Source organism: Populus nigra, chromosome 14 (assembly GCF_951802175.1).
Source record: "Populus nigra chromosome 14, ddPopNigr1.1, whole genome shotgun sequence".
Taxonomy (NCBI): Eukaryota; Viridiplantae; Streptophyta; class Magnoliopsida; order Malpighiales; family Salicaceae; genus Populus; species Populus nigra.
This window is the reverse complement of record NC_084865.1, coordinates 11,469,793-11,485,307: the sequence shown is the minus strand read 5'-3', so window position 1 is coordinate 11,485,307 and position 15,515 is coordinate 11,469,793. Positions and strand designations below refer to the sequence as shown.

Sequence of the window (15,515 nt, the reverse complement as noted above, 5' to 3'; positions counted from 1 at the left end):
CCAAAAACACTAAAAAAAATTAATTTTAAGTGAAAAAAAATTAAATTTTGAACAAACAATGTTTTAGCTGTAATGCCAAAACATATCTTAAGTATGAAAAATGGATGTTGACCAATGAAATAAAAGAAAAAAAAATTGTTCATTAAAAAAAGGAAGGAACTAAAAGAAAAACTAGAGAAGTTTTGGAGAAGTTGTTGACGGTGATATTTATTGAGGAAGGGGATATCAAAACTAGTTAGAGAATTTGGTTTCATAAAGAAAGCTAATTAGAATTAAAGAATATACAAAAACTTTATTGACTTAACAAAGTATGGTCGAAGGATGACTTTCTCCTAAAAACAAATTAGTACATGAATTTCTATATTTCTCAGGTGTATTTTAAGGACACCTCAAGATTTTGATGGAAAGGGACGATGAAGAAAAAAAATGTTGCTCGCACTAACCACTACCATAAGCTATTTGAATTGAAAAATATAAGGACAACCTATCAGAGGTTAGTGAATAAGATAAAGAAATCACTTTGTTTAGAGTATATAAACATGTGTTAATGACATGGTCATCAAAAACTTCTTGACAACACAACATAGCAACACAACATAGCAACACATTTTACTCGTGTTCTATTGTGGATATTTATTTTTTTCCAACAAAAAAATCAATATACAACTTTTAATGTTTTTTTATAGTAAATAAAAAAAAGTTGAATACCAAATAGGAAATAAAAACATTCAATTTAAAAGATGACAAAAACAAAATTCGAGTTAACTGAGATTAACCTACCAAACCTATAATTTGGGTAACGCACTCCATTGGATTTTAAAAAATTTTATTCCCAAAATTATTTTTCATGTAATTATACGTCAATCAGGTGCATGAGACTTTTTTATATCAAACAAAATAAAAAATTAAAAATTAAAATAAAAGTTGCGTGTAGGACTGAAATAAAAAAACAACCTCAATTATTTTAATATTTAATAACGAAAAGAGATTTGTTTTTCAAGTAAGATAAAAAACCTTTTTAAAGCAAAGAAACGATGAAATAATGTATTTTTTAAGGAGTTAAAAATACATTAAATAAAAAATAAACAGGCCAAGGGTGTTGGGTTGCCCACGCGCTTGGCCTATAAAAAGGCATGACTCTCCTACCACATCCATAAAATAGGCTTGATCTACAAGCCAAACCATTTTTTTGGCCAATAATAGGGGTGGTAGATGCATCGTCTATCCCCTTTTCTAAATATTAAAAGACAACGTGTTGTTTGCCGGCTTAGTTTCTGATGATTAGGGTTGTCAAAAAATTAGCTTTATATATTTTTTGCTTAAAAATTCGATTTTCAACCAATTGTTTTTATCCAAAACACCTAAAACATACTCTATATACCTTGATAAACTCATCCATGGCTTCAAAAAATCGTATAAAAACCTAAAATTAACCCAAAATAAAAAAAATCTTCCCAATCTCATATATGTTTTTTAGGCAATTTAAAGGTAAAAATATATATATAAGTGGGATTCCCCTTACCAAATGGAACCCATTGATACTAAAATCAACTATTTGGGTAGCCAAAATCAGTATCAACAATGATTTTTTCTCCATCACCAGAATATGATGACTTTCTTTCTCATTTCTTAAACCATGGATTGAAAAATAAAAAATTCACTAGAAGCTTGAAAAAGCCACCAATTTTCTGATTTTTTTCATTTTAGTACCTTATCTTTTAATTTTATCATTTCCTAATAAATTAATTTAAATTGACCTTCAATTTGATTCTACAAGAGTGAAATAAAAATAAAGTTCTGTGATGGAAAAAAAAAGCACTATAAAAATCTACACAACAATGAGTCTGGATGTACAGTAGCCTGAGTTACAGTAATTTGCCCGTAAAATATAATATTGAGCCAGAAGAAGTCTAGAAAGTTTTGGAATTCATAATTAGAAGAAAGATACATGGCACCAAATAATAACTATTACTATAGCTAGATAAAAATCATCTATCTTCTCTTCTTATGATCAAAACCATTCTCATCATCACATTTATTAGTATTATACCTATATTAGCACCAAGATCATCATCCAATTTAAACATATATATATATATATATATTCCCATTTAATTATTTTTTAAATAGAATATCCTTACAACCCAAAATTAATAAAATAACATTTTTTTTTATGGAAACAAATTGCCAACAATAGCAATAGAAGAAAGTTAAAATCAGTATGATAATGACAACAAAAGGAGGGAAGATTGAAAGCAAAATTCAGCAGGAAGAAAAACGAGGAAAGCAACTCTTGTTTGTTTAGCTCGATAGGAGCCAAGAAAAGAACCGGTGGCTGCTACAGGGACTAGGATGCAAAGAACTGAGCTTAAGTCCGCTAAGACATAAAAAGACACAAATAACTCAGACACAAACATAAATTAACCAACTCTAGAAGGACAAAACATATAACTAATAATAATAAAAAAACTTTCCTTAATTTCACTCCCGAGCGCACTGCTTCAGCTTCATTTCTTTCTTCTCTCGGTTGCTGTCTCTCTCTCTCTGCCTCACAGTAGTCTTCACTTTTAAGAAAAAACTTCTCTCTACCTCTTGTCTCCCGCGGCGCACGATATCCTTTCCGTTTCTAACTTACGCCCCCGGAGGTAATCCCCTTATCCTACACCTACTCCCATTTCTTCAAACCCTAATTACACTGAGATCGTTATTGTTGTTGGTAGCTGATTAATTTCACTAATTGTGTTTAATTTTCCTTACTCGATCAGGATTACAGAGACTATCGATTCACTCTCTAGGGTTTGATTTTGCGGAGTCTAATTTTTTAATTGATACTGTGAGATCTGCTTCAATTGGAATAAAGAAGAGGAACTCTTTAGGGTTAGGGTTTTGTTGTATTTGATGCTTTGGCGGGGATCTGAATCAGAATCCTCCTTGTAATCTTGGGTCGGACCGTGAAATGGCCAATCCTGGAGTCGGGTCTAAGTTTGTATCTGTGAATTTGAATAAATCTTATGGCCAGCAACAGCAACAGCAATATCACCATAATAATCAGTATAATTATGGGCAGGGTCGGGGGCGGCCTGGTGGGGCTGGAGGAGGAGGTGGAGGAGGAATGGTGGTGCTTTCGAGGCCACGTAGCTCGCAAAAAGCTGCTGGGCCGAAACTTTCTGTTCCACCCCCCTTGAATTTGCCATCCTTGCGTAAAGAGCATGAAAGGTTTGATTCATTGGGATCTGGTGGCGGGCATGGTAGTGGTGGTCCTGGAAATGGGCCTCGGCCTAGTTCTGCTGGTATGGGGTGGAGTAAACCTGCTGCAATTGCTGTGCAGGAGAAAGAAGGGTTGGATGTTAGTGGTAATAATAATGGAGTTGATAATGTAAATAATTACGGTGGTGGTGATCTGGGAGGGGGTAATGTGGGTAATGGGGTTAATAAAGCGAGCACGGGTAGCGGTGGTAGTGTGTATATGCCGCCTTCTGTGAGGCCAGTGGGTCCGGCTGCTGCTTCTGGCGGTCGATGGAGTTATTCAGTGGTGGAGAAAGCTGTGGTTTTGAGGGGTGAGGATTTTCCTTCATTGAAGGCAACTTTGCCTGCTGTGTCTGGGCCAGAAAAGAAGCAGAAGGATGGTTTGAGTCAGAAACAGAAGCAGGTGTTGAGTGAGGAGTTAGGTAATGAGCAGAGGGATGGATCTAGTTTGAGTAGGGTTGTTGATATGCGTCCCCAAATGCAGGCAAGGAATAATTTGGGTAATGGATTGGATGAGTATGGTGGTGACAACCGACGGTTGGGTCGTTCTGTTATATCCGAGAAAGAGCGGAAACAGCAAGAGTACTTGTCGGGTCCTTTGCCATTAGTTCGGTTGAATCCTAGGTCAGATTGGGCAGATGATGAGCGGGACACAGGGCATGGTTTGACTGACAGAGGGAGAGATCATGGTTTTTCAAAGAATGAGGCTTACTGGGAGAGGGATTTTGATTTTCCAAGACCAAGTGTTTTACCACAGAAACCAGCTCACAATCTTTTTGACAGGCGAGGACAGCGTGACAATGAAGCTGGAAAGATTTTTTCCAGTGAAGTCACTAAGGTTGACACTTATGGAAGAGATGTCAGAACACTAAGCAGAGAGGGAAGGGAAGGAAACTCATGGAGAGTTTCTTCACCTCTTACAAAAGATAGACTCCCTACACAAGAGGCTGGAAATGAAAGAAACAGTATTGGTGTAAGACCACCTAGTCTGAACAGAGAAACAGTCAAGGAGAATAAGTACATCCCTTCGGCTTTCCGGGACAGTTCTCAGGACAATGCTGAAAGTAGGGATGTGGGTTATGGGCAAGGAGGGAGACAGCCCTGGAGTAATACTATCGATTCTTTTGGCAATCGAGGGCCTGAACGGAATACTCGAGATCGTTATGGAAGTGAACAATACAACAGATTCAGGGGTGATTCGTACCAGAATAACTCAGTTGCCAAATCATCATTTTCTGTGGGTGGTAAAGGGCTTTCAGTTAATGACCCCATACTGAATTTTGGTAAGGAGAAACGCCCCTTTTCAAAGAGTGAAAAACCTTATCTAGAGGACCCTTTCATGAAGGATTTTGGAACTTCTGGTTTTGATGGACGGGATCCCTTCTCCGGGGGGCTTATCAGTTTGGTTAAGAAGAAGAAGGATGTGCTTAAGCAGACTGATTTCCATGATCCTGTTCGGGAATCTTTTGAGGCTGAACTTGAGAGAGTTCAGAAGATGCAGGAACTGGAACGGCAGCGGGTAGTTGAAGAGCAGGAAAGGGCTATGGAGTTAGCTCGTAGAGAAGAAGAGGAGAGAATGAGGCTAGCTAGGGAACAAGAAGAAATGCAGAGAAGGTTGGAAGAAGAAGCTAAAGAAGCTGAATGGAGAGCTGAACAAGAGCGACTGGAAGCCATCCGAAGGGCAGAAGAACATCGGATAGCTAGAGAGGAGGAGAAACAGAGATTGTTTATGGAGGAGGAGAGGAGGAAACAAGGTGCTAGGCAGAAACTCTTAGAATTGGAAAAAAAAATTGCGAAGAGGCAAGCTGAAGCAGAAAAGAGTGGCAATGACATTTCTTCTGGTGTTGCAGATGAGAAAATGACAGGGATGGTGACAGAAAAAGATGTTTCCAGGGTGATAGATGTTGGTGATTGGGAAGAAAGTGAAAGGATGGTGGAGAGCATCACAGCTTCAGTATCCTCTGATTCCTCAGTAGTGAACAGACCATTTGAGATGGGTTCTAGGCCTCACTTTTCTAGAGATGGCTCTTCAGCCTTTTTAGATAGAGGAAAACCTGTGAATTCATGGAAGAGAGATGTATTTGACAATGAGAACAGTGCAGCATTTGTTCCACAAGACCAGGAGAATGGTCACCCTAGTCCTAGGCGAGATGCATCTGTTGGAGGGAGAGCATTTTCTAGGAAAGAGTTCTATGGAGGACCTGGATTAATGCCCTCTAGGCCTTATCATAAAGGAAGGATTACTGATCCTCATGTGGATGATCTTAGTCAACAAATTAGAAGTCAAAGGTGGAATATTTCTGGGGATGGAGATTATTTTAGTAGAAACTCAGAGATTGAACCTGAGCTTCAAGAGAACTTTGCTGATAGTGCATGGGGGCATGGTCTTAGTCAGGGCAATCCTTATCCTCAATACCATGAAAGAATGTATCAAAACCACGAGGCAGATGGGCTCTATTCATTTGGGAGGTCACGATATCCCATGAGGCAGCCTCGTGTTCTACCCCCTCCATCTATGGCTTCATTGCACAGAAACCCTTATAGAGGTGAGAATGAACGTCCTGGTCCCTCAACCTTTCCAGAGAATGAGATGCGGTACAATCATGGAGCTAGAAATGAATCTACCATGCAGCCAAGGTATGATAGCAGTTATCAACAGAACCTTGGACGAGCTGAAATAATTTCCCAGGAAGAGAATACCGAGACTGAGGTGCAGAAACTGAATAGGAACACAAGGTGTGACTCACAGTCTTCACTCTCTGTTTCAAGCCCCCCTGATTCTCCGGTTCATCTCTCTCATGATGATTTGGATGAATCTGGAGATTCTCCAATGTTATCAGCTGGTGAAGGCAAAGATGTTGCCTTGTTGGGTCCAGAAAATGAATCTGCAGCCTTGCATACTGAAGCTGAGAAAGATAATATGATGAGTGGCTCAAGTATTCTCTCCAATGGGGACGATGAGGAATGGGCTGTTGAGGACGATGAACAGTTGCTGGTATATTTTCCAAAAATAAACTAGTATTGTTTGAGATTTTCTTTGGAAGTCCTTCCTTGATAAGTTTTGCTTTGCTGCCATAGTTATTGTTTTTGGGTCCAGGGATATTATTTTTGTTGATTCTATTTATACTTAATTTTGTTTGCTTAAGATCTTGCAATAAACCACAGTCTCTGGAGTGATAGGTTTTGTTACATAAAATTGCTGCCTAAGGAAGTTAATGTGATTGTTGTGGTTGGACTGAATGAGCTCATGACCTTGCTATGTGGTTCTTGTTACTTCACTAATCTTTTTTGTGCTGAGTTATGGTAATTCAAATAAAGATTCTTTTTGGGAATTGAGGGTGGGGGTGGGGGTGGGGGTGGGTGACAATGGAACATGCAATGGCACGGGCATTAACAAGAAGGGTTTCTTTAGTATATCATCTTCCTAATCATCAAATCTCCACATTCACTTGTGTATTTAATGCTTGGTGATTGTGTTTTTGTTTCTGTGGTTCTGCTTTGTTTTGCAATCTCACCTTGTGACCTGTAGTTCTAGCTTGTTAAATATTGATGCTTCAATCTCCAACTTGTTGGATATGCATCCATGTCTAAAAGATTTTTGCCTCAAGTTTTTAATTTATGGGTTACTGAGTCTTGGATAGACTGTTGTGAATGTTGCTTTAATAATTTTTCCTGAATTTGCCACCGTCCATCATCTTGCTGTTAGTCAGTATGTAGACTGCCTTTCTGCTTCTTGTTTTGGCTGTTTTTTTATTTGGTTTTAGGAACAGCCTAAGATCTCTTGTTTTTCCCATTGTAGCTGGCTTTTGTCACTTGAACATCTCGATTACTGACTGTTCCTTTTTAATTTACTCACCTTTGATTTATCCAAAAAATAAAATATGATGATACAGTTGCAGGAGCAAGAAGAATATGATGAGGATGATGATGGTTATGGGGAAGAAGATGAAGTGCACGACGGAGAAGATGAAAATATTAACCTGACTCAAGATTTTGAAGACATGCATTTAGAGGATAAAGGTCCACCTGACATGATTGACAACTTGGTCTTGGGCTTCAATGAGGGTGTTGAGGTTGGGATGCCCAATGATGGGTTTGAAAGAAGTTCAAGGAATGAAGAAACCAAATTTGTGATACCACAACCTTCAGAAGAACAGGGATCTATTGATACAATGTGCAGTGATGGGCAAACCCTTCAAGTGGATGGTTCAACTCAAGTGAATGTCGATAATTCTTCAAGAATCTTCCAGGAAACAGAGAAGGCAATTCAAGACATGGCAATTCAATCCAAAAATGCTTCTCAAACTTCAGCATCACCTGAGCTTAAGGATCATTGTGATGCTCCTACTAGTCATGGCTTGTCCATTCAGCCCCAAATCCAATCTTCATCTGGTCAGACTGTCATGTCTAGTATTCTGTCTGTTAGTAATCTGCCAGAGGTACCTGTTAAGCTTCAGTTTGGGCTATTTTCTGGTCCTTCTCTGATACCTTCACCAGTTCCAGCCATACAGATTGGTTCTATACAGATGCCTCTTCATCTCCATCCCCCAGTTGGCCCATCCCTCACTCACATGCACCCATCACAGCCTCCTCTCTTTCAGTTTGGTCAGCTGAGGTATACACCTCCCATTTCACAGGGGGTTTTGCCTTTGAATCCTCAGTCAATGTCCTTGGTCCGGCCCAGTAATCCAAGTAATTTTCCTTTCAATCAGAATGTTGGAGGTGCTGTACCTATTCAACCTGGTCAAGACATTGTGAAAGCTGATGTTTCATCAATTTCAATGGATAACCAACAAGGCCTTCTCCCACGACACTTGGATCTATCTCATATGGCTGCGAAAGAAGGAAACTCCTTGCCACTGAGAGAAAGATCTGATGGCACTATAAAAATACACCAGGGCAAAGGAGATCGTTCTCACAGTGGTGATAGCAATTCTAGCACTGAATCAAGTTTTCAAGGAGAAAATTCATTTGTGAAGAATTTAAAAAATGTACCTAATCAAGAATTGGAAGGCCAGTCTCAAACTGGTGAACTATCATCTCTATCAGTTTCCAAAGAAAAATATTTAGGAGTTTCAAAGGGTCCAGGCCTAATGTCAGGTGGGAGAGGGAGAAGGTATGCCTTCACTGCAAAAACTTCTGGCTCAAGATCATCATTTCAGGCTTCTGAAGTTTCTCGCTCAGATTCTAGTGGATTTCAGAGGAAACCTCGACGTCTGCGAACAGAATTTCGAGTTCGGGAAAATTCTGATAGGAAGCAATCTTCTGGACCAGAGGTTGATGATAAGTCTAAAATCAGTTATGGGCGTGCTGGAGCAAGAAGTGGGTCTAGGAGGATGGTTCTTGCAAATAGACAACCAAAACAGCCATTTGAATCAGAGGGCTCAATTTCAAGGCCAGCAAGTTCACGGGAGATAGATTCTCGAAGCAGGGTTGAAAAGGGAGCTGGAAAAGAATCTTTGAAAAAGATCCAGAACATCTCTCACTCCAGAGAGGATGTAGATGCTCCTTTGCAAAGTGGAATCGTGCGTGTATTTGAGCAACCTGGCATAGAAGCACCTAGCGATGATGATGATTTCATTGAGGTGAGGTCAAAGAGGCAAATGCTGAATGATCGACGAGAACAGAGAGAGAAAGAAATCAAGGCAAAGTCTAGGGTTTCAAAGGTTCTATTGCAGTTTTACTTTGAATTAGCATTTGTTGCATAAAAAACTTGTTGCTTAATTACTTCAGTTTGTTGATATTAGATGGCACGGAAACCTCGTTCTTATTTGCAAAGCGTTACTGTGTCTTCCATCTCAAATAACAATTATGCACCAGTTGGTGGAGAGGCATCAAACAGCATTTGCTCTGATTTTGTGGCTCCTCGGGGGAATGGCTTGGCAAGCATTGAAGTCTCAGCTGGATTCAATGCACCCATAGTGTCCCAACCATTGCCTCCAATTGGAACTCCTGCTATGAAAGCTGATGCTCAGGCTGTCAAGTATATACTCTTTCAAGAATTTTATGTAGCCAAACATATATACAGTCTTGTAAGTCTCATATGTTCTTCTGCAGGTCCTTCCAGACAAGCTCCTTGACCGTTGTGTCTGGTGGTGGAAAGAACCTTGCTCCGGGTTTAATTTTTGATGGCAAGAACAATGTTCTGGAAACTGCCCAAACATCTTTGCGCTCTTGGGTTAGTTCACGAATTAACCAACAGGTATGGTCAACAGCCCTTACACCATCATTTGGCCAATTACAGCGGTCAAAGTGCCATGATATTTTAATGTTCCTCATGGGGTGGTTCTATCATTTTGCATGAATACGAATCCTTTGATTTCACTGAAAAAACATGATGGAAGTCTTGGTGATTACTTGAAGTTGTTCCTCTTTAGTGTAGTGGCTGTTTCTTTTTATGTTTCATTCATCGATTTTGGGTTGCTGGGTCATTCTAATCTCTTTTGAAGTTTGATGCAGAGTTTACTGCAAAAAATCATCCTTATTTCAAGGTCTGGCGTAATGATTTTAGTGTCTGTCCAGTCCTACCACACTTGCTCGTCTTCAAGCCCTTAGAATCAATGCAACTTTTTTTTTTTTTGAAGAAGGAAAGGAAGGGGATGAGAGGGAAAGGAGGATAATAAAATTTCTATTTAATTCTTTTTGCTTGTTCGTGTAGAGAAAGTGGGCAGAAAGTTCAGAGGAAAATATGTTAATTTTGAAGATCCTGTGCTTATCTTGCTTTAAAATGCTTTCAAAGCAGGACAATTTTAGAGAAAGGTTGAAGATGGTAGCTTATAGGGTTAGCATGTAGGATCTAGGGGTTTAGAGACTGAAAACAAAGGTCTGAAAGTTAATATAAACAAAAGGTAGAAAACTACTAGCTTCACAATAATAGATTCTAACACAATGAAAGGACCCCACTATCAATAACAAACCAAAGTGTGTTGTATTCATGATAATGAGAAACTTAAATAGTCCTAATTAGAAGATACTTTATATTTCCTATATAGCTAGAAAATATCTCTTTGCAGGAAGTTCACTGAAATTACAAACCTGCTATTGCTTAAATCCCCAGGCTGCATCAGTTTGCCACTTTACCCTGGAAGTCTCACTCTCACCTAGTTTGAAAGGAACATTTTTTGTGAATAAAACAGGGAAACTTCTAGTAAACCTTCCATTCATTTTTTGCTGTTTTTCTTTCTCAAATTAAACCAAAGCAATCTTTTTGCTCTACTTCTTTCCTCCGTTTGAGGCCACATTTCAGCATGCTCCACCATTTTAGTGGAAGCACATATGGGCTCCTGTCTTGTTTTATTACTACTGTTTTCTAACTGCATACTGATTTGTTCTCTCTGCAAAGCTCTGACATATGATGTGGCATCAAAGCATTTTACTTCACCAGGGAGATCTAGTGCCATTAAAGTTGTGCAGCATTCTCTGCCGATATCAATTTCAACTCACGCTAGTGAGAAGTTTTTCTCGTAGATTTTGCTAGAGAAACTTCTGTTGATAGGCAAATAATTCTATCTTTTAGTGTCGACCATGCATATAAACTGCAGAAAAGGTGCTGCTAGGTCATTAGAATAAGCAAGTTGAAAAAATTTGTTTAATTGTTTCAAGTGGGTTTTGTATTACAGTTTGAAGGTCCATAATCTAGTTTCTCTCTTAAATAATTGTTCTGATGCCTCTTTTCATATTTTTGCAATGATTTCATTGTTATTAATCATCTGTGACCATTTGGTAAATCTGCAATTGATAACTGAAATTGATGAATTGTGTCTGATAGGTTATGGCACTAACACAGACTCAACTCGATGAGGCTATGAAGCCTGTGCAATTTGATTCACATTCATCTGTTGGTGATCCAACTAACTCAGTTAGTGAGCCCAGCTTGCCCTCATCATCCCTTTTGAGCAAGGACAAGTCGTTTTCTTCTGCTGTTAGTCCAATCAATTCATTGCTTGCAGGGGAGAAAATTCAATTCGGTGGGCATTTACTTTCTTGTGTATGATCTTAGAATTACTATTAGCCTTATTTTGAAATTTTTGCTGTTCCTTTATATTCAGGTGCTGTTACATCTCCTTCAATTCTTCCTTCTAACAGCCTCTCAGTTACCCACGGGATTGGCCCCCTTGGTCCATGTCGATCGGACATTCATATTTCTCATAATCTCTCTGCAGCTGAAAATGATCGCTCTCTTTTCTTTGAAAAAGAGAAACACTCCAATGAATCTTTTTCTCACTTGGAAGATTGTGAAGCTGAAGCAGAAGCAGAAGCAGCTGCTTCAGCTGTTGCTGTTGCAGCCATTAGTAGTGATGAGATTGGTGGGAATGTGCTGGGTGCGAGCCCTGTCTCTGGTTCAGACTCCAAAAATTTTGAAAGTGCTGATCTTGATAGCATATCAGCGGGTACTGATTTTGTTTTCCTACATTTGTTGAGAGCCTTATATATCTGTTTCTATTTAAGAGTATTTTTTTAAAGCTGTATTAGAGCTCTTTTTTATAATATCTGGCAGGTGCTTCTTCTGATCAGCAATTAGCAAGTCAATCAAGAGCTGAAGAGTCTCTTACTGTGACTCTTCCGGCTGACCTTTCAGTGGAGACTCCAATTTCCTTATGGCCATCTTTGCCAAGTCCACAGAATTCTGCAAGTCAGATGCTTTCGCATGTCCCTGGAGCTCCACCTTCTCATTTTCCCTTCTATGAGATGAATCCCATGTTGGGAGGACCTATCTTTGCTTTTGGGCCACATGATGAATCAGCATCTACTCAATCACAGTCCCAGAAAAGTAAAGCATCAGTTTCTGGTCCACCTGGGGCCTGGCAACAGCATTCTGGTGTAGACTCATTCTATGGTCCTCCAGCTGGTTTCACTGGCCCTTTCATTAGTCCACCTGGGAGCATCCCAGGGGTTCAAGGTCCACCTCACATGGTTGTCTACAATCATTTTGCACCAGTGGGACAGTTTGGACAAGTTGGCTTGAGTTATATGGGTACCACATATATCCCATCAGGAAAACAACCTGATTGGAAGCATCACCCTGCATCTTCTGCCATGGGTGTTGAAGGGGACATGAATGACATGAATATGGTTTCAGCACAGCGCAACCCGACCAACATGCCTACTATCCAGCATCTTGCTCCTGGTTCTCCACTTTTGTCAATGGCACCGCCCATGGCTATGTTTGATGTTTCTCCTTTCCAGGTAGACATTTGATCTATGGAGTGGAAGCCTAGAACTATTTGGTTGCCAAAATGATGGTTGCTTCCTATTCTTTTCCTTTTCTTTTTGCCATAAACTGTCTAATCAAATGGAAGCTCTGTTACACATTTAGGATATTTGAATAACTTGGTTTGGACCAAAATTGGTTGACTTCAATTGCTTGAAGGTTGATTAATGGTTTCTTCCATATTTGCTTATCGTGTTACATTGCTGTTTTATTAACATAACCTAACATTTTGATTAAATTGTTTTGCCCAGTCATCTCCTGACATGTCAGTCCAAGCTCGCTGGCCTCATGTTCCTCCATCCCCTCTTCAATCTCTTCCTGTGTCAATGCCATTGCAACAAGCAGAAGGTGTGCTTCCATCTCAGTTTAACCATACCCTTCCTGTTGACAAACCATTAGCTGCCAACAGGTTCTCTGAGTCGCAAACACCTGCTCCTTCGGACAATAGAAGGAACTTCCCTACAACAACTGATGCCACTGTCAGCCAGTTACCAGATGAACTAGGGTTGGTAGACTCTAGTGCCACCAGCATGGGGGCTTCAACTCAGAGCATTGGTGCTAAGAGCTCATTGGCAAGCACTATTCCAGAGGCTGGCAAGACAGATGTTATGCAGAATGGCAGTGTTAGCAATGGTAGTGGCAAGAACTCCAGCTCTGCTTTGAAGACACAGCCTTTTCACCAGAAGAATAAATCTGCCAAGCATTACAATAACTCTGGGAATAATAATCAGCGTGGAGGTGGAGGCTCTCAGAAGAATAGTTCCGGAGGTGAATGGTCTCATCGTAGAATGGCTTACCATGGAAGGAATCATTCTTTGGGTACAGAAAAGAACTACCCCTCTTCAAAAACGAAGCAGATTTATGTAGCTAAACAGACTACAAATGGGACATCAACAACATCATGAGGAACATCGAAGTTGATTTTCCTGGATTTTACAAGCTGAAATCTTCGGGGATAGAAAGCATCTCTCGAGAATGAAAATTTTGGCTTACCATTGGGCAGAATCTATGGTAGGGAATGGATGAGTTTTGGATTTTACGAGGGTTCATAAATTGATTGATATACAGGTCTGTCTATCTAATGTGTTGTTGCCCAACGGGTTGACAATAGCTTCTTGGGTTTTTTTAGGTTCTTAAGACGAAGAGGGAGGTCTAGTGTGTCAGTTGGCTTGGTGCTATTATTTCAAGGTCTTGCGTATTAGTTGGGTTTGGTCCATTTCTGTTGTCATTCGTCTTTGTTGGATTTCACCAACCCAATTGTAATATCTTCGGATTGATGTCTTAAAATATTAGTAATCCACCAGATAGATATTCTTTTTCCACTCATGATAAATACGAGGCTTTGGGAATTTTCCGACTTCCTGTCGTCTTTTCGCAGCATCACTTCGATTGCAACTATGATTACAATTTTAAGTTTATACGTGATTTAAATAAAATCCTTTCACTGGTTATTTGTTTGGTTAATTATTAATCCCTCATTTTGCTTTAGAATTGAACTTAATGGTCTGCCTTCCTCTCCTCCTCGCTGTTGTGGAAGATTTTTGGTTTCCGGCTAATATTATAGGCTAATATTATAGTTATTAAGAATTCTAATTAGTTTTTTAGAATTTTAGGCAAGAAAGTAGTTGCATAAAAAAAGTATTAGCATTTCTAATCTGTCATACATGAGATAGGCTGATTTGTTTTTTTTCTTTTTTATTTACTATGGTTTGATGATATTTCTATTTTATTAGCTACTATAACGAGTTTGATATGATGACCAAATCCTAGTTTTCTAGGTTAACGATTGGTCTAGAAAGGTGAAATATCTTCAATTATTATTAGAATTTTTTAAAAGATGAACTTGATATTTTTAGCTATTGTTCATTCCAAATAATATTTCAGATAAAATCCCTTGTAATTTTTTGTAAATAAACCATAAATTATTAAATAATCAAGTTCAATGAAGTGTTTAATACAAAGGAATGCATCAAAACCGGTCTAAACCATAGAGCTAAGAAAATGTTCTTCTCAAGAACACGAATAACACTGTCTTAGAAAACTCAACCATTGCCCAGAAACCCATCCACTATCAAGCCTTCAAAATTGATATTTTTGACCTCTAAAACATGCTTTCTTCATTCTAACAAGTCATACTACCATAACCAAACAACATGATTTTGATATTTTGATGTTATTTGTTGGTTTTGTTTTATTCAAACATGATGTTTCATGTTTGAATAAAACAAAACCAACAAATAACATCAAAATATCAAAATCATGTAAGAGACTCTAAACATCAAAATTTTCAACTTAAAACAGCCTATATATTTATGTAATTTGGATTCAAATTTGTTTTTCTAAACCTTTAATAGGACCCATCCAAAACCTAGAAACCAAGAACATGTATCAGTCAACACAAAAAAACATCACAAACCTTACTGCCATATTTGAGAGATTTCAAAACCATTTTATTTCATCAAAACTCATCCAAGTATCTAGGAACATCAACAAACAACTTAAAGAAAGATTTAAACAAGAAAACAACATTTTTATGTATTAAAAAAATAATAATCAAAATTGAAGAACATCATAACACCAAAACAAGTTTAAAAACATCATTAAGCATGTAAAACAAGCTATATGTGTGCCTTATAGACATCACCTACTAAGTTAAATGAATGATTATACCTTTAAAAAACTCAGAATAGTTATTGCCATTCTTCCTTCGAAAATCCAATCTTTTACTCTTTCTCTAACTTATCCTTTTAGCTCTTAGATGCCGATCAATAAACTTGATTATTAATGAGCTCCAAGAATAAGCTTTCTTCTCCTCTCTTTTCTCATTTTCCCCTCCTCTTGTCTTGATTTTTGAAGGGGTATTTATAGGGTTTCAAGCTAGAAGTTTGATGTATTCAATCAGATATTGATCCCCATTCATTAATGTTTGGTCCTTTGATCAATATAAGAGAGTTTTGGATATGTTTTACAGTTGTAAGCTTTTTACATATGCTAGTTTTATAATGGTGTTTTTTTAACAAACTTGGTTTTTGGAGATTTTGGTGGGTTTTCCATACTT

At 38.4% G+C, this 15,515-nt stretch overlaps 1 protein-coding gene across 2 annotated transcripts; it reads left to right on the top strand.

Annotated features, from left to right (window-relative positions):
* The first annotated feature begins 2,452 nt into the window (after nt 1–2,452).
* Nucleotides 2,453–13,814, top strand: LOC133673246 (uncharacterized). Of its 2 annotated transcripts, none has more exons than XM_062093985.1 (9): nt 2,453–2,645; nt 2,766–6,241; nt 7,140–8,912; nt 8,994–9,229; nt 9,304–9,448; nt 11,015–11,213; nt 11,409–11,636; nt 11,744–12,432; nt 12,709–13,814. In XM_062093985.1, exons 2-9 carry the CDS (start codon nt 2,957–2,959, stop codon nt 13,360–13,362), a joined length of 7,209 nt encoding a protein of 2,402 aa, XP_061949969.1. In that variant the 5' UTR covers nt 2,453–2,645; nt 2,766–2,956; the 3' UTR covers nt 13,363–13,814. The 2 variants fall into 2 exon arrangements, with proteins under 2 accessions (XP_061949969.1, XP_061949968.1); XM_062093984.1 differs by having other exon boundaries at nt 2,454–2,645; nt 11,295–11,636.
* The last annotated feature ends 1,701 nt before the right edge of the window (nt 13,815–15,515 follow it).